Raw genomic sequence first — 21,974 nt, 5'->3', positions numbered from 1 at the left:
CACACACACACACACATATATATATATATATATACATACACACACTCATACATAAAATAAGAATTTATTTGGACTGAAGGCTAGAGATTGCCTTCCCTATCAAGGATTGACAGAGTATAGTCTCTCAACTAAGACAGGTTATGTAGCCCCATCTGAAAAGAAAAGCACAGTTGTGTACAGTTACCATAAATGTAGATATTAGAAGTGTATTCAATATTGCAGTCATCACATTTGGGTTATCTGCCTGCAGAGAGCCCTCGGTCAGCCTGAATACCAGAGTCTTTGGATTTCTGCGTCAGATGCTGTCGCTTCTTCCATGACGTCAGGTCATCAGGGGTATAAAACATGCAGCAGACACCATTACATCAGTTTTTCTTGTCCCAGATGTCAGGAGCCCCCAAAATAAGAAGCAATTACATGGTATGGAAACCCCCTCAGCAACAAACAAATACCAATGTTGTAAAAAATTCCAAACAAAAAGGAAACGTAGAAGTAAAGTGAAGTCAGGGGGCTAGAGTGAGGGTAACCAGGCCTGCAACACTGAATACACTCCAACATCTACATTTATGGTAAGTGTACACAACTGTACTATGTTCTTCGTGTTTCACTGTTGCAGTCATCACATTTGGGTTGATTCCCAAAGCTGAGGATGGGTGGAGGTAGTTAAGAAGCATTAGGGCTGGCAATTAGGCCCTATAAGACTGCTGTGGCAAATTCTGCTCTGGATTTATAATAGATAGTCAAGTGGTAATGCTTGGTGAAAGTGTGTACTAAGCTCCAGGTTGCAGCTTCCAGGATGTCCCTGGTAGGGACTCCCCTGATAAATGCAGTAGAGGTTGATGCAGCCGTAGTGGAATGTGTTCTAATCCCCTGTGGGGTGCGTTTCCCATGGTGTTTGTAGCAGAACTGGATGCAGTGTGCTATCCATTTAAAAATGTTTTGCTTTGAAATGGCCTTGACCTCTGCCCCTGCAGCAAAGCTGACTAGCAGCTGGTCAGATTTTCTAAGAGGCTTAGTCCTGTCCATATAGAACCTAAGAGGCCTGTGCACGTCCAGGGAGTGCAGGATCCTTTCCCCTTTATTCTGAGGGATAGGGAAAACAGTTGGCAAATGAATGGATTGGTTTAAACCCCACTAGATACCACCTTGGGCATAAATGATGGGTTTAGTCCGTAGGGAAACCCTGTCCGCATGGAAGACAATGAAAGGTTCGACGGCCATAAGGGCCTGCAATTCAGGCACACTTCTTGCTGAAGTGATGGCTAAAAGTAAAGTGGTTTCCATGAGAGGAAGTGTAACTCTGCTGTATCAGCAGATTCAAAGGGGGGAAGCATGAGCTTTTCCAATACAAAGTTAAGGTCCCAGGCTGGGGTGGGAACTCTCCTGTTTTTTTTTTTTATTTTTTGGCTCCTCTCAGGAACTGTCTGACCAGAGGGTGAGAGAAGAGAGGTGGCTCAGTATTATAATGAGCTGAGATGGCAGAGGCATGAATCTTAATTGAAGAAAAAGACAGACCTTTATGGAGCATTTCTGTTAAGTAATGTAGTATATGAGGTAAGCTGGGCACAGCTGTGTCCATTCATGGAGACTGGCTCCAGGAACAGTATCTTTTCCAAATAGGATTTTCTAGTACTAGGCATCCTTGCTTCATGAATGACATCTAGCACATGTTGATGAGTTCAGTGGATGAGCCAGGCTGATAGGTTCAGGGTCTGCAGCTGAGGGTGCAAAATCTGGCCCTTCTGCTGGGACAGCAAGGGAGGGGTCTGAGGCAGGTGCCATGGTGGCACTACTGTCAGACTGCACAAAACAGCGTACCAGTGCTGGTGTGGCCAGTCTAGTGCAATCAAGACTGTCCTTGGTTTGTCCTGTTTGACCTTTAGTAGAACCTTCAAAAGGAGGGGAAGGCAAAGATTGAGAGGCTTTCCCAGGTAAAGGACAGGGCATCCACTTTCTAAGCTTGGCTGTGGGGAGTTCTGGTGCAATATTTGCTCAAATGATAGTTCTGAGGGGAGGCAAAGAGGTACACCTCTGGTGCCTCCCACCTGTTCCTCAAAAGCTTGACTATTTTGGGTTCCAGTTTCCACTTGTGTGGGTCCATGAGATTTCTGCTCAAGTCATCTGCCAGTGAATTTAGTTTGCCTGGCAGGAACTGGGCTTGCAGGTGCACTTGGTTGCTCAAGGCTGTGTTCCACAGAGCCATGGCTAATCTGCAGAGTGGCTAGGAATGGGGTCCCCCCCCCAGCTTATGTACCACATAACTGTGGTGTTGTCTGTCTTTACAAATAGTTGTCATGGAAGAATAAGGCCTTTGAAGGCTGTCAGAGCATTCTGTACAGCTAACTTTTCTTTTTGATTGATATGCAGGTGCATTTGCTTTGGGCTCAATTTGCCCTGAATGCATTGCCCTGCCATGTGAGCCCCCCATGCATAGTCTGATGCGTCTGTTAGGGCTTGGGGGTAGAGTGAAAGGGAGTCCCTTGTTGTGGTTGCAGGCTTCTGCCCAACAAAGGAACTCTGTCCTTAGGCAAGGAATGATAGGAATCATTGTTTCCAGGTCCTGAGAATGTTGACACCAGAGACTTTTTACGCACCACTGAAGTTTCCTCATACGCAGCCTTGCATATGGAATTAGTAGAATGCAAGAGGCCAAGAACCCTAGGGCTTGCAGTATTTTTCTTGCAGATAGCTGGGTTTTGGTGGCCAGCAGATTGAAGTAGTTTGTCAAATAAATTTGTTTTTCTGGAGCGAGGAATGCCATCTGGGAAGTTGTGTTCAAGCTTTTTCAAGCTTTTGCTCCCAGGAATACAATCTGTTGGCTGGGTACCAGATGTGATTTCTTTTCGTTGATGGTGTACCCCAGTGAAGTTAGAAGTCTCTTTACAAATGCTAGGTGCTGTAGTAGCAATTCCTGACTGTCTGCCTGAATCAGGCAATCGTCCAAGTATGGGCAAATTTGAATTCTTCTCTGCCTGCAATATGCAATGGCTGGAGCTAGGCACTTTGTAAATACCCTGGGCGCAGTAGGTAAGCCAAAGGGAAGTGCCGAGAACTGATAGTGCATACAGCATGCTCTGAAAAGTACCTACCAAAAATGTAGATGTCTGATAGGTATGCATCTGCAGTCATAACATATGGGTTGTCCTGCCTCGGGCAGCCCTTCGGTCGGCCGGATTCCAAAGTCTGGGTCTGGCCTCGGCCGATGTCGCACTTTCCCCGACATCAGAGCGTCTAGGGTATAAAAGCATCAGCCTACGCCATTTTCCTCAGTTTTTCTTGCCCCAGATGCCAGGTGCCCTCTAGGAAGGCTAAATTTGGAGAAATGCTGAAAAGTTCCAAACATTTGCAAATTATATACATGAATAAACAAACAAATACACCATAATAGATTCCCCCAGTTAGCTAAAAGAGGGGTAAGCACCCTAGGAATACCACAGAGGGGAAGGAGGGAGGGTAATCCTGACTGCAGATGCATACCTATCGGACATCTACATTTATGGTAGGTACAAAACTGTACTATGTCCTTCAAGGATGCATCTGCAGTCATAACACATGGGTAGAATACCATAGCCAATCTGGGGGTGGAGGTACTAAGAAAAGGATGGTGTAGTTAAGATCCCCTGCAGGACTGCAGTTGCAAACCCTGCTCTGGATCTAGAGTATAAAGGTAGATTGTAATGCTTGGCAAATGTATGCACGGAGGTCCAAGTAGCAGCTTCTAAAATGTCCTTGGTAGCCACCCCCCGTAGGAAGGCTATAGTGGTGGCCGTGGCCCTTGTGGAGTGAGGCCTGATATTTTCAGGAACTGTCTTTCCATGAAAGGAGTAGCAAAAGCGAATGCAATTTCCTATCCATTTTGATATTGTCTGTTTGGAAATTGCTCTTCCTTGCACCCCAGTTGCATATGCTGCAAACAGTTGGTCAGATTTTCTGCTAGTTTTTGTTCTGTCCAAGTAGTAGCGTAGTTGTCTGTGTATATCCAGGGTGTGCAAAAGTTTTTCCCCTTTATTCTGTGGATTTGGGAAGAACGTAGGCAAGTGAATAGCTTGGTTCAATGATACTCTAGATACCACCTTTGGCATAAATGTAGGATTGGTTCTTAGTGACACTCTGTCCTGGTGGAAAATAAGAAAAGGCTGCACTGCCATTAATGCTTGTAACTCAGATACTCTTCTTGCTGAAGTGATTGCCAGAAGGAATGCAGTTTTCCAAGATAGAAACTGTAGATCCGCTGATGCTGCTGGTTCAAAAGGAGGTAGTGTCAGTTTTTCCAGCACAAAGTTGAGATCCCAGGCAGGTAGAGGGGGTCTTATTGGAGGTTTAACATTTTTGATCCCTCTCAGAAATTGTCTGAGGAGAGGGTGTGAGAAGATAGGTGGATCCACATTGTATTCTGCTGAGATTGCTGAAGCATGAATCTTAATGGAAGAATAGGACAGGCCTTTGTGGAACAATTCTGCTAAATATTCTAGGATATGTGCTAGGTTTGCCACTGTGACATCTGTGCCCTTTAATGTGCTCCAAATGAGAAATCTCTTCAATTTAGCTGAGTATGTCTTCCTTGTGGAAGGCCTGCGAGCCTCCAGGATAATGTCCTTCACCCTCTGAGGTAAAACAGTTTGATTGGGATTTAAGGAATTTTCCAGGCAGTTAGCTGCAATGTTTTCAAGTTGGGATGCAGGGTCTTGAAATTGTTCTGCGTTAGAAGAGGCCATAGGGGTAGAGGCCATGATTTTGCCGGAGACATGCTTCTCAATAGTGGATACCAGTGTTGCCTTGGCCAGTCCGGAGCTATCAGTATCACTTTTGGCTGTTCCTCCCTGATTTTCAGTAGAACCTTGTGCATCAATGGGAGAGGTGGGAAGGCATATACTGTTAGGGCTTTCCAGCTGAAAGAGAGAGTCCACCCTCCAAGCTTGTGGGTGGTATGTCCTTGAGCAGAATGTCTTCAGTTGATGGTTGAGTGGGGAGGCGAACAGATCTATCTCCGGCGTTCCCCATGTCTTTGTTATGAGCTTGAAGATGTCTGGGTGTAGCATCCATTCGTGTGCATCCTTAGTAGTTCTGCTTAGGCTGTCCGTCAGTGCATTTTCTTTCCCTGGCACGAATTGCGCCTGTAGTTGGATATTGAGATTCAGGCATAGATCCCACAGATTCATAGCCATCCGGCATAGCGGGTAAGAATGTGTGCCCCCCTGTTTGTTTATGTACCACATGACCATGGTGTTGTCTGTCCTTATTAACAGATGTCCTTGTTGGAGGAAGGGTTTGAATGCCTCGATTGCATGCCTCACTGCCAGCATTTCCTTTTGGTTTATGTGCATGCTTAGCTGTCCTTGAGGCCATAGGCCTTGGATGCATTTGTCCTCCATGTGTGCTCCCCATCCTCGGTCCGAGGCGTCTGTGGTGATGGTTTGCCTTGTTTTTGGTTTGTTGAAAGGCAACCCTCTGTTGGACTGGCAGGCCTGAGCCCACCACAGGAATTCCTTTTGAAGGCATGGAATGATTGGTATCATGCTTTCTAAACTGTGACTGTGTTGAGACCGTACACTCCTTAGGTACCATTGCAATTTCCTCGTATGTAGCCTGGCATGTGGGATTAGAATTATGCAGGATGCCATGTAACCCAGGGCCTGCAGGATTTTCCTTGCAGTAAGCTGAGTTTGTCTTGTCAAAATCATGAAGTAATCTGGAAGTTGTTTTTGCTTTTCTTCTGTGAGAAAGGCCATTTGGGTGTTTGTGTCCAGATCTGCACCCAAAAAGGTGATCCTTTGGGATGGTACTAGTCTTGACTTTTGGATGTTGACTGTGTATCCCAAGGCCTGTAACAGGTGTATGGCATAGGCCAAGTCCTTTAACAATTTATTCTCGTTGTCCGCTTGTATCAGGCAGTCGTCCAGGTATGGATAAATTTGAATTCCCTGTAGTCTGCAATGTGCAACTACTGATGCCAGGTATTTCGTGAATACTCTGGGCGCAGTAGATAAGCCAAAGGGCAATGCTGAGAATTGATAATGCTCTGATCCTGCAAGAAATCTGAGGTGTCTTCTGCAACTTGGTCAGATAGGGACGTGCAGGTATGCCTCCTTGAGATCTAGAGTCACCAGCCAAGGGAAGAAGTTGCTGTAGGGTCAGCATTTTGAATTTTGGCACAATGAGATAAGTGTTGAGAGCGGACAGGTCGAGAATAGGCCTCCATTGACTTTCTTTTCTTGGTACAAGGAATGATCTGGAGTAAAATCCTTGGCCTTGTTCTGAGCATGGTACCTTTTCTATAGCTTTCATTTGAAGTAAATTGCTGATTTGTTTTAAAGCCTCTGCCTTCTGATTTGGTGGAAGGTTTGGCATTCCGCTTCTTTTTGGCAAAGTGTGGAAGTGAAACCTGTATCCTTTGTCTATTATTTGCAATGCCCATGTATCCTTTGTAATATAATGCCAGTTTTTTTAGAATAAAGCCAGCTTTCCACCCAAGGGTGCTTCCAGTTGATCCCTGGTAGGCGGAGTCAGAGTCAAGTCATTGAGTCTGTCCTGTAGTAGTGGTGGTTGTTGTAGCTGTTGCACTACTCCTCTGGTTGGCAGGCTGCCACTGACGGCCTCTGTAGGAGCCCTTCGATTGACCTCTGCCTCTAGGGTGCCTGTTCCTGTCTCTCTGGGCTCTATCCGAGTCTGGAAAGGACCAATTCTTTGTAGGCCAGTTTCTGCTGAATCTCGGTGGTTGAACTTGCAGGAAATCTTTAACTGTTTGCACAGATTTTGCTTTTTCTTCAACCTTTTTTAGAATCTCCTGAGCAGGGGAGCCAAATAAATTTTGTTTCTCCATTGGAGCATCGAGGAGTTTAGCTTTGACATGGTCTAGCAAAGATTGCTCCTTCAGCCAGGCATGCCTACGAATAACTGCCCCAGTCATAGCTGATCTAAATGAAGCCTCCAGTGCATCATAGCCACATTTTAAGAAATGATTACTAACCTGTTGAGAGTTATGTACCAAATCCTGAAGGGATTTATGGTCTAGGGGTTCAGGAGATGAAAGTTTCTTATTCAGTTCATCTAACAAATACTCTTGGATACTGTATCATATGGAATTGACAGTTTAATGCCCTGACAGAAAGAGTTGCAGATGTATACACCTTCTTACCCCATCTCTCTAAAGCTCTAGACTCTCTATCAGAGGGTAGGGGATTTTTGGCAGTAGCGGCTGCAACCCCTTTAGGGCCCTGAGAAATAGTTTCTGGGTCTGCAGAATGGGCTTTATACAGATGGAAATGAGATTCCGGGACCCTGTAATATCTGTCAGGTTTGGCAGGGACCGGAGGAAGAGCATCAGGGGCTGTACTGACATCATTGTACACATCATCAATTACATTTAGAACAGGAGGTATAGCTAAGGGCCTGTGCTGAGGCAAATGCAAAAAGGTCCTTAATCTGTTTCTAGAATCAGAGAAATCCTGACCCTGCCATTGAAAGTGCTCTCTCATGGAGTGCAAAGTCTCCCCAAAGGAAAACTCCTCAGGAGGGGAGGCCGAAGGGATAGATTCCTCTGCATCTGAATCCTCATAAGGTGAGTAAGGCCCTTCCTGGTGGTCTGACAACTCAGATCCATCCGTGGAATCATCTGAGGAGAGGGGTTCAGAGGGGCCAGTCCTGGGCCTTTTGTCTGGAGGAGGTTGAGAGGCCCTGTCTGGGTGAGGTTGTAAACCCCTAATTAAGGAGATAAGGTCCTCAGCAAGGCTGAGGATCTGTGAACTAGAGGAAGGCCTCTGGGGTGTAGATTTGGCAGGCAAAGCTTTAGAAAGTTTGGCAGCTTTAGCCCTAGAGAAGGCCTTAATGGACACAGAAGCTGGGGGCCTAGCAGCCCCACGTGCAGGGGTAGAAATGTCCAAAGGTATGGTGTCGGACAAATCCTGACCACTGGCTTCGGTAGGTAGTTCAGAAGCAGACTCAGCCGGGGCCTCTCGGGCCTCGGCGGTCGGAAGTATGGTTTCGGAAGAAGGAATCTCCGAGGACTCTGTTTCGGCCGAATCAGAGACACTCGCGGTAGGCCTAGCCGTGGTTTCAGCCGAAACCGCGGGCCGCGAGTGTCGCTCCTTTTCCTTGCGTTTTTTGACCATATGCGAAGTCGGAGTCTCCGACGGCATTTTATAAGCAAATGCGGCTCCAAAAAATTCCTCTGCAAACTCCGACCGACGTCTAAGAGTTCGTCGGTTGAAGGAGGCACAGGCTAAACAGGCCGATACGTCGTGGTCTGGGCCTAAGCAAGGAAGGCAGTAAGAATGGAAATCCTTATGAGGTATTTGTTTTCCACAAGTTAAACAATTATTTACTTTGTCTGACATCGGCTGAGGCAAGAAAGAGTCCCCAACGGGGTACTTAGCTTTTCAAGTCTTCGGTAGCTGAAATCTCTGGATCTGACCGACCGGCACTTGCGAACAGCTTCTGCTTCGGGCACCGCGCGGCAAGAAAGACTGAGGAAAATGGCGTCGGCTGATGCTTTTATACTCCAGATGCTCTGACGTCGGGGAAAGTGCGACATCAGCTGAGGCCAGACCCAGACTTTGGAATCTGGCCGACCGAAGGGCTGCATGAGGCAGGACAACCCATATGTTATGACTGCAGATGCATCCTTGAAGGACATTGTAGGTATTTCCTGCAAGATTCCCTTATGGGGATGTGTAGATAAGCTTCTTTTAAGTCTAGTGTTGCTAGCCAGGAGTCCTTGGCTAGCAAAGGAAGCAGTTTGAGTGTTAGCATTTTGAATTTTGGAACCACCAGAAAGGTGTTGAGAATAGACAGATCCAGGATAGGATGCCAAAAGTTTTCTTTTCTGGGTACCAGAAACAGCCTGGAATAAAAGCCTTGTCCCCTCTGTTCTGCTGGGACAGGTTGGAATAGCCTTGATACTGAGAAGAGAAAGTACTTGCTTTTGGGCCTCTGCCCACTGGTTTGGGGGGAGGTCTGGCCATCCGCTTAGGGTTGGAGAGAGTGGAAGTGGAATCTGTATCCCTGGGAAACAATGGTTAAGACCCATCTGTCCTGGGTAATGTACTCCCAGATTTTGGCACGCAGGGCAAGTTTCCTTCCTAAAGGTGCAAGTACTTAGGCAAGGCTTGGAAGAGTTACGGATAAGTTACTGAGATTTTACCATAGGATGGCGGCTTACTACTCCCTGTTTTGGAGGTGGGAGCACTCCATTGCTTAGATCTGTGCATAACCTGAGACTGTAGTCTTGGTGGTCTGCTGCCCCTCGGTTTGGGCTGAGAAGGCCTGGAAGGGACTGGAAAAGACCAGTGTTAGAAGGCCAATGCCTACTGAATCTAGGTGGCTGTATTTGTAAGAAAGCTTTAACAGTTTACATAGATTTAGCTTTCTCCTCCAACCTTTTGAGGACTTCTACTTTATTGTCAAACAGACACTCTTGGTTTAATGGTGCATCTAGTAATTTTGCTTTGACATGATCTGGCAAGTTTTGTTCCTTAAGCCAAGCATGCCTTCTAAGAACAGACCCAGTGACAGCAGCCCTGCAAGATGCTTCTAAAGCATCAAATCCACATTGCAAATTATGTTTACCACAATCAGGGATCATTTTCTGTTTAATTAGCTCCATAATATGCTGCTTATACTTTAACACATGAAACTAGCAATTTAAAGCCCTAATGGCAAGAGTAGCAGAGGTGTATACCTTCTTACCCAATCTGTCTAAAGCCCTAGAATCCCTGTCCGAAGGGATAGGATTTTTGGCAGTTGTAGCCTTAATGCCTTTAGATCCCTGGGAAATGGTCTCTGGATCCGCAGTGGGATTCTTAGAGGAATTTTTGGGAGGCAGGTACTCTGTAGTACCCGTCAGGTTTCCTGGGAGCTGCAGGCAAAGTATCAGGGGTAAGGCTGGATTCCAAGAAGACATCTACAATTTCAAGAACAGGAGGGATAGCTAGAGGCCTGTGCGGAGGCAAGTTTAAAAATTCCCCGAGTCTCTTTTTGGACAGAGTAATCCTGGCTCTCCCAGCAGAAATGCTCTCTAAGGGTATGCAGGGTTTCACCAAAAGAAAAATCTTCTGGAGGGGAAGCTGAAGGAATGGAATCCTCTGCATCAGAATCCTCATAAGTACATAAGGGTATGTCCTGGCAATCAGAAGGATCAGAGTTATCAGACTCCTGATCTGAAGAATCAGAAGGAAAATCAGTTCTTGGTCTTTTTGAGGGGAAGGCAGACTTCCCCTAATTAAGGTAATGAGGCCTTCAGCCATTCTAAGCATTTGTTTTTGTGGCATGTGGACCTTAGAATGCACTTTGGTCGTCTGCTTCCTAGGCGTAGTGCGAACTCTAGGGCTGAAAAATTCGGTATTTTTGGTTTGAAACAAAGTTGTCGGCTTAACATGAAAATTGGAAGGCCGGAATACACCCTCAGAAGCTGGTGCCTGCACAGTGGCTCTGGACCCATCCAAGGTAGAGACATCCGCAGGTTCCATATTCGAAGCATCTTGCGGATACCGGACTCCGAATGGGTCAGTAGAGGCCTGCAAATCTGTAGTAGCAGGTACCAGGGGCTGCGAAAGCACCTGAGTACTGGCGGACTTGCGACTAGCTTAACGGTAGCGTTGTCAGCAGTTTTGGACCTATGCGGTCTGCCTATATCCTTACGTTTTTTCAGAAGATCGGTAGTCGGATGGCTTATCGAAGCCATTTTGGAATATGGAGATAGAGAGCGAAAGAATTTAGCGAAAAAAATAGCCTGACGACGAATGGTTTGGGCATTGAACAAGGCACAAAACTGACAGCGAGGGACGTCGTGGTCTGGGCCTAAACAGGTGACGCAGTAAGAATGAAAATCTCTGTGAGGTATTTGCTTTCCACAGGCAAGACAATTATTTTTCTGACATCGGTTAGAGCAAGAAAAAAGGATCCCCAACGGGGTTCTTATCTTTTAGAAGACTTCAGGTCTGAAACTTGAAAAACGAAAGTTTCAGGAGACGGCTGACCGGCACTTGCGAACTGCTTCTGCTTCAGGCACCACATAGCAAGAAAGACTGATGTAATGGTGTCGGGCTACATGTTTTATACCCCTGACGACCTAACGTCATGGAAGAAGCGACAGCATCTGACGCAGAAATCCCAAGACTCTGGTATTCAGGCCGACTGAGGGCTACCTGCAGGCAGATAACCCAAACGTGATGACTGCAACATTTAAACACGACGATCATGGGCTTGTCCCAGAAGACCTGCAGAGACCACTTTGTCCTTCAGCATAGCTCCTTCTAGGAACAAGAGCTATCCACTCCAAGATGCAGCAGTCAAACTACATCCAAAACTCACAGGTTCATGGCAAAAACACTCTCTCCAGGGTGGGGCAAACTCAGACCCTCTGGTCACCCTCCCCAGGCAGACCAGAGGCCCTCAAAATCTGCACTACTGCAAGTGTCAAGGTAGGGGAGGCAATTAGAAGGTTCCCTTCTGGGATATGGTGCAGGCACAGTAAGAAACAATAAGAAAACAGCACTTGCATGTGGGGCTGATGTCAGAAATGAAATGAATCTCTGTTATTAGTGGGTGACCCAATCTCTGTTAGGTCTGAATTTGGGGGAAGAAATAAACCGCAATCCAAACAGTGAATCCCAAAACTCATTGTTAAATCTTTATAGAGATTTTTTTCAAAAAGTGGAGACTAATCTCTGTTCCCCTCCTCCCTAACTCCATCACAGACTGCAGCACACACTACTGCTTACTTGTACTTTATTTGGAGAATACCACACCTCTGTGGGTGGGTAGGTATATATTGCAGTATTAGAATTGGCACACACTCCCTCCTAAGTTTAGTTCTGGCTTTCTCAAGATCACTACTACAGTCCTTGGAATTTCAACAGGCACTTCACCAGAGTAGTCAATATCCAGTCACTCTTTTGGAGGTCTCAGGCCAGTATGAACATCCAGAATGGCATGACTGAGCTTGTTCTTTCAGAAGAGCCTAAGCCATGTATCTAATATCTGCACATACTTGAAACCTGCCTGCTATGGCACCGCATCAGCCTATTTAAAGCTACAGTGGAGTTGAAAACTTTTTCCAAAGATTAATACAGAATCGGGGTACAGTCTCGGTTTTAATCAGTACCTAGTTTACAAGAGGTTTTAGAAATGGGACACAAAGTTAAGGGCAAAATGGGTCCATTCTTCTGGTATTTCTAAACCTTGTATTCATCTTGCAACAAGGCACAAAGGTGCTGTGCGAAATTTAAGACTTATATGGACAGAAGAAATCACAAAGGAATATGCTGTGGGATGCTTAGACAAGAGACCACAATCCAGTCCTCCAGGGATTTACATAGGACATTTGCATTCATTACTAACAGGAGACTATTTGGATATATCCAAGCTGTAAAAAAAAAAAAAAAAAAAAATGCACCCATAAGAACAAGTTTGGTGGGAGGAATGACCCATAGCCACCTATTCTTTCTGAAGTGCTAACAAAGTTATTCTTGGGTGGAATGCAGTCAGAACAAATATGACCTCAGTCCTCTTACCAGGCAGAAGGTACCCACACCTAACTTTTTTTTTTTTTTGGGGGGGGGGGGGTTAGTATAAGCACAAACAGCATGCAAAACTTCCACTGTATAACAGATGGGTGCTGGATATCAAAGACATGGTCCCTAAGTTTGGAGCAACACATCAAAGAACATTTACCTGACATCATTTAGGCCTTTTATCAGGTTGCCATAGGACCATAGGAAGTTACTAGGCTAATTGCTCTAGGGCCCTTAGAAGTGTAGCCAAGTTTTACCCTTATTTCCACGATCAGCACCTATCGCCCCTGTCCAAGAGGGACACAGGTGGCACTCCCAGAGTGAATTTATTGTTACCCATCCAATTGCCCAGATTGAGTTTGAAGAGGGCCAATGAGGTGCTCTGTTAGACATGAAGTGGGAGTCTGTTCTAAAGGTGTGGTAGCCTCTGGGGGAGACAAATCTGTCCCTCCAGCAAGTTCTATTAATATCACATACCAGGTTACGGTATTTAGAGTAAATAACTCCTGTACCATTTGACTTACGGACATGCAGTATTTCCAACAGAGTCTTGTATGGAAGGCAGAGATCACCTCTTAGTAGTCTGTATGAAACAGAATAAAGTGACAGTGAATTCAGATCTACATAGGACAGATGAAGACCTTGAATTTTCCTTGTGATGAATGCTTGTGGTCTCTCCAATTGCTGCAGGTGCTTGGAGAGGTACATACTAAAAGGGGTGTTGTACTCAGTTATTGGCCTGATGAGGGAAGAGTACAGGGAGGTTATAACTTCTTTTTTCCTGGAGGCAATGCCCTTACTTATGAAATGAGCAATACAGAATGCCCTTTTTACCACTGTGGAGACATGCTGGTCAAAGGTAGTGTTGCTGTCAACCTGTGCTCCTAGGTCTCTCACCACTGAGTGTGTACTTAAGGTGTTGCTATTGATGTGGTAGTTAGCAGGAACATCACTCTTACCAAAAGGGATGATGATACATATTTTTGGATTGAGTTTAAGGCCATGACTTTGGCACCAATCATTTAAGACCCTCTTGAAGAATGTTGACATCATTTGGAGATTCTGTGACTGCTCCCTGTTTGGTGTCATCAGCAAACTTTGTCAGTCACAGACCCTTACTTTTTGCTTGTACTTTGGAGAAATCGATTCCTAACAGTAGAGGTCCCAGGACTGATCTATGTGGAACACCACTGGTTACAGGTCTGCTGTTGGGAGGTGAATTTTCCTAACTTGACTATATGGTTTCTATCAGTGAGCCAGTTAATGACCCAGCTAACAAAACAAGGATTGACACCTAGCTGGGTGAGTTTGTTGATGCCTGAGTAGAGGAAAGTGTCAAACATATTGGCTAAGTCTAGGTAGGCTGTATGTACAGATTTCCACTTGTCCAGGGCCTTGGTGAGTGACAAATCCAAAATAAGTAGGGTCAAGTGTTTGGAGATTACCTATATCTTTGTTAAGGTCCACAATGATTCATTCCATGGCCTTGTAGATAAGGCTAATAGGTTTATAGTTCCCAGGGTCAGTGGAAGCACCACCTTTGTGCAAGGGAATAAAGGTGGCCATTTTCCATTCAGCTGAGATAAAGCTGGTGCCAACACTGATTGAAAAAAAAAGAAAAGAAAACAAGAGCACCCAAAGGTGTTACTAATTCTTATTGGAGTCGATGCAGGATGCAGCCTGGGATGTCATCAGGTCCCATAAATGCTGTGGTTTTGGCTTTAGCGAGGGCAACCTGCTCTTTAGAGATACAAGGTAGGGAACAGGTGATAGGGATGTCATGGGGTATGTGTGGCAGGGACAGGGGAGTGATGTTTTCACAGAACCTGTTGGCTAACAGGTTAGCTATGTCCACATGCTCAGTATACATGGTTGTGCTCTCCAATGGTGTGCTAAACAGGTCGCACCAGAAGTTGAAAAGTGCGCACACATCCAATATCTGGGACATCCAATCCTACCCACCCAACTTAGTACAGGAGGACACCCCGAAGAACACTGGAGAAGTGAGCTACCTAATCTCGAGTTTACCCATAAAGCTTTCTCTAGTGGACTTAAGCGATCACTCCACAAAAGATGGCTAAGCATCACTCAGGTCTAGAAACAAAGTGGAAGGTCAGGGTCAACATCCAAGGATGCATTCCAAAGACGAATGCCACAGCTACAACTCTCCCATTCTCAGATGATGGGTGAGCGGTGAAACAGGAGAAACAGTTTGCAACTATAGGTGGCCATCTTGTGGAAATACTATACGAGGACAGACTCTACTTATTACCAGTTTTCTTGATACCTTAACTTGCCCCATCCATTCAAAACTGACTTAGCATCAAGTAAAAGGACTGTTCTAGGATACTATTAATTAAATGAACTTGTATGGAGGCCTCATGTTTCCAAAACCATTTCCTGCATTTGACACCCATGACCGTCTTCAGCTTCCTCGCAATAAAATTACTGTGGGTGTGGGTCCAGAGTTTTGACCTGATGAATTCAGAATTAAAACAGTTCTACACGTTAGTCATTAAAAGTGCAAACATTTCCATGAAATACATTTGATTCAGGATTCCAGCCAGTGTCAGCAACAAAAAAGAAACAAGGAGCTTACAGACTGGCATTACCCAACCATACCAGTGTGAGACATATGTACCAGCAGAATGGGGCACTCCAAACAAAAACTACAGCAATGTCAGAATTGTGCAGAGATGGGATAAAATAAAATTCCCCAAACTTAAACACTGTATGGGAACTTTCACATCCTACACACGGATACTCTCAATTCATTTTACATCTCAATAACCAATCTACAGATCCAGCTGAATTAAAAATTCAGCTAGCAGTAGAACCAATGAAATCAAATAAACTCAAACCAGGCAGATCACAATTTGGACAATTCTATACACTTAGGCCATGGGTAAAACATCCAATGTGTAACCAAACGCCTTCATTACATTCATAGAAAAGAATTTTCTACATGGATTGTTCTATGAATTTGGGGAGGCAATCTTAAATACAAGATGCATTTCACGCATTACATACCAGAACTGGCAAGGCAAAAAGTCAGCCAAATTTTAGTAAAAAATGAAAGTGAGTTGAATCCCTGTTAAAAAAGAGACAACAGTTTTTAGTCTGCTGCTGTTAGGTAATAGACCGTTTCCTGAAGAATATGTCTAAACGTACATCTCAGTGTCTCATTAAAGCAGATTTATAATCATGCTGTAATAGCTCACCTTGTGACTTAGCATCTTCTCTTTTGCTTCTTCGTGCACAGTAGGATTCCAAGGTGAAAAACTTCAAAAGAAAATCACATGTCAACACAATCAAAATGGTCGAGCCTGCAAATGCAAAGTTTCACTACACACTTCAAGCTACATTGTTGGCTGCTGCTAAAAATACAAATTACATAGTCACAGTGGGAGAGGACTATATATTTACTTCAACAGCAGTGCCACAGGTAACTATCAGGGGTTTTGTGCTTAGGCCCCTAACCCCAACCCCTGTGAGCACCCACATCATAGAGGCATTACAAGTTACTTTCAATTGCTTAAAATTCCAAATCCACATCCATCGGTCATTTGGCCATCACTATCATGCCTGCAAAGATGCAATTTTGGCTGACTGGGCCAACCATTTCCCTTGCATAGGATGGGGGAACCAGCAAAAAAGTACAGTTTTGTACCTACCATAAATGTAGATGTCCGATAGGCATGCATCTGCAGTCCTTACAAATGGGTTGTCTTGTCGTCAGGCAGCCCTTCGGTCGGCCGGATTCCAAAGTCTGGGTCTGGCCTCGGCTGGTGTCGCACTTCATCCGACGTCATAGCTGCAGTTCTTCGGGTATAAAGGCATCAGCCGACGCCATTTTCCTCAGTGTTTCTTGCCCCAGATGCCAGGTGCCCTCTAGGATGGCTTAATTTGGATAAATGCAAATGGTTCCAAATAGTAGAGAGCAAACAAAAAATAATGTATGTACATATATACAAACAAATACACCATAATAGATTCCCCCAGCTAGCTACAAGATGGGCAAATACCCTAGGAGTACCACAGAGGGGAAGGAGGGTGGGTAATCCTGACTGCAGATGCATGCCTATCGAACATCTACATTTATGGTAGGTACAAAACTGTACTATGTCCTTCAAGGATGCATCTGCAGTCCTTACAAATGGGTAGAATACCATAGCCAAACTGGGGGAGGAGGAGAAATAAGATTATGGTGTATTTAAGATCCCTTGCAAAACAGCAGTGGCAAAACCTGCTCGGGATCTGGAGTACAAAGGTAAATTATAATGCTTGGCAAATGTATGCACGGAGCTTCAAGTAGCAGCCTCTAAAATGTCTTTGGTAGCCACTCCTCGTAAAAAAGCTGTGGTAGTGGCTGTAGCCCTTGTAGAGTGAGGCCTGATGTTTTCTGGAGTTTTCTTCCCATGGTAGGAGTAACAAAATTTAATGCAATTTCCTATCCACTTGGAAATTGTCTGTTTTGAAATTGCTTTTCCTTCCATTCCTGTTGCATATGCTACCAGTAGCTGGTCAGTTTTTCTATTGCTCTTGGTCCTGTCCAGGTAGTAACGTAATTGTCTATGTACATCCAAGGTATGCAACAGTCTTTCTCCCCTGTTCTGTGGGTTGGGGAAGAATGTAGGTAGGTGGATAGCTTGATTTAAAGATACCCTGGAGACCACCTTTGGCATAAAAGTAGGATTAGTTCTCATGGACACTATCTTGATGGAAGATCAGGAAGGGCTGTACTGCCATTAATGCCTGTAGCTCAGATACCCTTCTTGCTGAAGTGATTGCAAGCAGGAAAGCAGTTTTCCATGGTAAGTACTGTAAATCTGCTGTAGCTGCTGGCTCGAAAGGAGGGAGTGTCAACTTTTCTAGCACAAAGTTCAAGTCCCATGCTGGCAATGGTGGCTTCCTAGGTGGTTTTACATTTTTAATTCCTCTCAGAAACTGCCTGAGCAGAGGATGAGAGAAGACTGGAGGATCCAAGTTGTATTCTGCTGAAATAGCTGATGCATGACTCTTAATGGAAGAATTGGACAGGCCGTTGTGGAAGAGCTCTGCCAAGTATTCCAGGATGTTAGGTATGTTTGCAAGTGACACATTCTCTCCTTTTGCAGTACTCCAAATGAGATATCTTTTCCATTTCGCTGAATAATTTTTTCTTGTTGAGGGTCTGCGAGCCTCCAAGATAATGTCCTTAACCCTTTGAGATAAATCCGGGTTATTTGGTCTTATGCAATGTTCCAGGCAGCCAGCTGCAGTGTTTTCAGGTTTGGATGCAGGGTTTTGAAGTTGTTCTGTGTTAACAGCAAGGGAACCAGGGGCAGAGGCCATATTTGTTCCTGAGACATACTCCTCAGTAATGGGTACCAATGTTGCCTTGGCCAGTCTGGAGCTATCAGGATGATCCTTGGACGGTCTTCTTTGATCTTCAATAGCACCTTGTGCATCAAAGGAAGAGGTGGGAATGCATATGCTGTCAGGTTTTTCCAACTGAAAGATAGGAGTCCACTTTCCAAGCAAGTGGGTGGTACGTCCTTGTGCAGAATTTTTTCAGTTGGTGATTGTGTGGGGATGCAAATAAGTCTATTTCTGGTAGACCCCATTTCCCTGTAATGGTTTTGAAGATGTCTGGATGCAGCATCCATTCGTGGGCATCCGTGGTAGTTCTGCTTAGGATGTCTGCTAGAGTATTTTCTTTTCCTGGCACAAAAATTGCTTGTAACTGAATGTTGAAGCTCAGTGCCACATTCCAGAGGTCCATTGCCATCCGGCATAGAGGGTATGAATGTGTGCCTCCTTGTTTGTTGATGTACCACATAACTGTGGTGTTGTCCGTCCTGATCAGCAGTTGACCCTGTCGAAGAAATGCCTGAATTGCCAGTTTTACTGCCAGCATTTCCTTTTGATTTATGTGTAGGTGCAGCTGGTCTTGAGTCCATAAGCCTTGTATGCACTTGTCCAGCATGTGTGCCCCCCAACTGAGGTCTGAGGCGTCTGTTGTGATGGTCTGGCTTGGTTGAGTGCTGTGGAAGGGCAGTCCCTTGTTTGATTGACAGGCCTGAGCCCACCATTGGAATTCTTGCTTCAGGCATGGAATTATTATAATTTGGGTTTCTAGGCTGTGCTTGTGCTGAGACCATAAATTCCTTAGATACCACTGTAACTTTCTCATATGTAGTCTGGCATGTGGAATCAATATTATGCAGGATGCCATGTAGCCGAGAGCTTGCAGGACTTTTCTTGCTGTTAGCTGGTTCTGCTTTGTTAATGCCATGAAGTAGATAGGGAGTTGCTCCTGTTTTTCCACTGTTAATGCCATGAAGTAGATAGGGAGTTGCTCCTGTTTTTCCACTGTCAGGAATGCCATTTGTTTTGATGTGTCCAGATCTGCACCCAAGAAGGTTATCCTTTGGGATGGTATCAGCCTTGACTTTTTTATATTGACTGTGTATCCCAGGGCTTGCAGTAGATGAATGACCTTTTCCAAATCTTTTGTTAATTTGTTTTTGTTGTCCGCTTGTAACAGGCAGTCGTCCAGGTAAGGGTAAATTTGAATTCCCTGAAGCCTGCAATGAGCAATTACTGATGCCAGGCATTTCGTGAATACTCTGGGCAGTAGATAAGCTTCAAAGGGCAATGCTGAGAATTGATAATGCTCTGATCCTGCAAGAAATATGAGGTATCTTCTGCAATTTGGTCGTATGGGGACGTGCAGGTATGCCTCCTTGAGATCTAGAGTTACCAGCCAAGACTCCTTGCCCAGCATGGGAAGAAGCTGCTGTAGGGTCAGCATTTTGAATTTTGGAACAATGAGGTATGTGTTTAAAGCGGACAGGTCGAGAATAGGTCTCCATTGGTTTTCTTTTCTTGGTACCAGGAAGAGTCTGGAGTAAAATCCTTGTCCTTGTTCCATAGATGGTACCCTTTCTACAGCTCTCATCCTTAGTGAGTTATTTGTTGTAGAGCTTCTGTCTTCTGATTTGGAGGTAGGTTTGGCATTCCTCTCTTCCTTGGTAGAGTATGGAAGTGAAACCTGTAACCTTGGTCTATTGTCTGCAAAATCCATTTGTCTCCTGTGATGTAATGCCAGTTTACTGAAAATAAGGCTAGCTTCCCGCCTAAGGGTGCCTCTAGTTGTTCCCTGGTAGGCGGTGCCAGAGACAAGTCACTGTGATTGTTCTGTGGAAGTGGTGGTGGCTGGATCTGTGGCTGTACCTCGCTGGTTGTTAGCCTGCCACTGACGACCCCTGTAGGCACCTCTGGATTGACCCCTGCCTCTTGAGCGCCTATTCCTGCCTCTCGGAGCTCTGGAGATGTCTGGAAAGGACCAATTCTTGGAAGGCCAGTTCCTGCTAAACCTTGGAGGCTGGACCTGCAAGAAATCCTTGACTGTCTGGACAGATTTTGCTTTGTCTTCCACCTTCTTCAGCACCTGCTGTGCAGGGGAGCCAAACAAATTGAGCTTATCCATGGGAGCATCTAGGAGCTTTGATTTAACATGGTCTGGTAAGGACTGCTCTTTTAACCATGCATGTCTTCTGATCACTGTGCCAGTCATGGCTGATCTAAAGGAGGCCTCCAGTGCATCATGACGCATTTTAAGGAATGATTACTGACCTGCTGAATATTATGTACCATTTCCTGTACAGATTTTTTGTCTAATGGTTCATCCGAGGACAGTTTTTTAGTTAACTGGTCTAACATAAATTCCTGATATTGAATCATGTGGAATTGACAGTTCAAGGCCCTAGCTGAAAGAGTAGCAGAAGTGTAAACTTTTTTACCCCATCTCTCTAAGGACCTAGATTCCCTTTCAGAGGGAGGGTTTTTAGAGGTAGCTGCTACAGCCTTGGGTCCCTGGGAGATAGTTTCGGATCTGCAAAGGGCCTTATACAAATGATAATGTGTGTCCGGAACCCTGTAGTACCTATCGGGCTTAGCAGGGGCCGGAGGAAGAGAATCAGGAGCAGTACAAGCATCATTAAAAGCATCATCCACAACAGTAAGTACTGGAGGAATGGCTAAAGGCCTATGCTGTGGCAAATGCAAAAAGGTTCTAAGCCTTTTTCTAGAGTCTGAAAAATCCTGGCCCTGCCAAATTGCTCCCTCATAGCATGCAAGGTTTCCCCAAAAGAAAATTCCTCAGGCAGAGAGGCAGAAGGGATGGACTCTTCGGCATCAGAGTCCTCATAAGGAGAAAAAGGGGCCTCTGGAGGGTTTGAATTATCTGATTCATCAGAGGAGCCATCTGAAGAAACTGGCTCAGGGGGCTCTACTCTAGTCCTCTTCTCTGGAGGTGGGAGAGAGGCCCTGTCTGGATGTGGTTGGGATCCCCGGATCAAAGAAATGAGATCCTCTGCTAGACTAAGCATTTGTGAACTAGAACTAGGCCTGTAAGAAGGGGTCTTAGCAGGCATAGTTTTGGTAGTTTTTGCTGCTTTAGCCCTGGCAAAGGCCTTAATCGACATGGATGCAGGAGGCCTAGCAGCTCCACGTGCAGGGGTAGAAATATCCAAAGGGATAGTATCAGATAAATCCTGTGAACCTGTAAGTGCAGGTGGGATTTCAGTAGCAGTTTCAGCCAAGCTGGAAGAGGCCTCGGTAAGTGGCAAGCTTTCGGCCGAAGGAAGAACCGTGGACTCTGTTTCAGCTGAAACAGAGACACTCGCGGTGGGCCTAACCGCGGTTTCGGCCGAAACCGCGGACCGCGAGTGTCGGTCCTTTTCCTTGCGTTTTTTAGAAATTTGTGCAGTCGAAGCATCCGACGGCATAATGTAAGCAAAAGCAGAGCCGAAAAACTCTTCAGCAAATTCCGACCGACGTCTAAGCGTCCGTCGGTTGAAAGAAGCACAGGCTAGGCAAGCTGCTACGTCGTGGTCTGGGCCTAAGCAAGGTAAGCAGTAAGAGTGGAAATCTTTATGAGGTATTTGTTTCCCACAAGTTAAACAGTTATTCACTTTTTCTGACATCGGCTGAGGCAAGAAAAGAGTCCCCAACGGGGTACTTAGCTTTTTAGAAGTCTTCAGTACTTGTAGTAGTAATCTCTGGTTCTGACCGACCGGCACTTGCAAACAGCTTCTGCTTCGGGCGCCACGCGGCAAGAAAGACCGAGGAAAATGGCGTCGGCTGATGCCTTTATACCCGAAGAACTGCAGCTATGACGTCGGGTGAAGTGCGACACCAGCCGAGGCCAGACCCAGACTTTGGAATCCGGCCGACCGAAGGGCTGCCTGACGACAGGACAACCCATTTGTAAGGACTGCAGATGCATCCTTGAAGGACATCTTCTCACTTCTAGGCTCCCCTGCTCTTGTTTGGCAGGGTCAGGGGATCATCTCTCTAAACCATAGAACCAAAGGAATCTTAACATACTGACAAAATTCAAAACATTACTTGACATTACAAAAAAAGTACAGTTTTGTACCTACCATAAATGTAGATGTCCAATAGGAATGCATCTGC

The 21,974-nt window shown here is 45.3% G+C and overlaps 1 protein-coding gene across 1 annotated transcript in view; it reads right to left on the bottom strand.

Moving 5' to 3' along the window:
- The window catches only part of LOC122810159 (AKT interacting protein), a 379,674-nt gene that overhangs the window by 11,105 nt on the left and 346,595 nt on the right, over positions 1 to 21,974 (bottom strand). Inside the window, exon 7 of the mRNA XM_044081634.1 lies at positions 15,731 to 15,791. Coding sequence (XP_043937569.1) covers positions 15,731 to 15,791 — 61 coding nt within the window. The remainder of the gene's footprint in view (positions 1 to 15,730; positions 15,792 to 21,974) is intronic.

The sequence above is a fragment of the Protopterus annectens genome, chromosome 8.part1, assembly GCF_019279795.1.
Source record: "Protopterus annectens isolate FY-2018-M chromosome 8.part1, PAN1.0, whole genome shotgun sequence".
NCBI classification, from domain to species: Eukaryota; Metazoa; Chordata; order Ceratodontiformes; family Protopteridae; genus Protopterus; species Protopterus annectens.
Note: the sequence above shows the minus strand (reverse complement) of the source record. Positions and strands in the feature narration are given on the sequence as shown.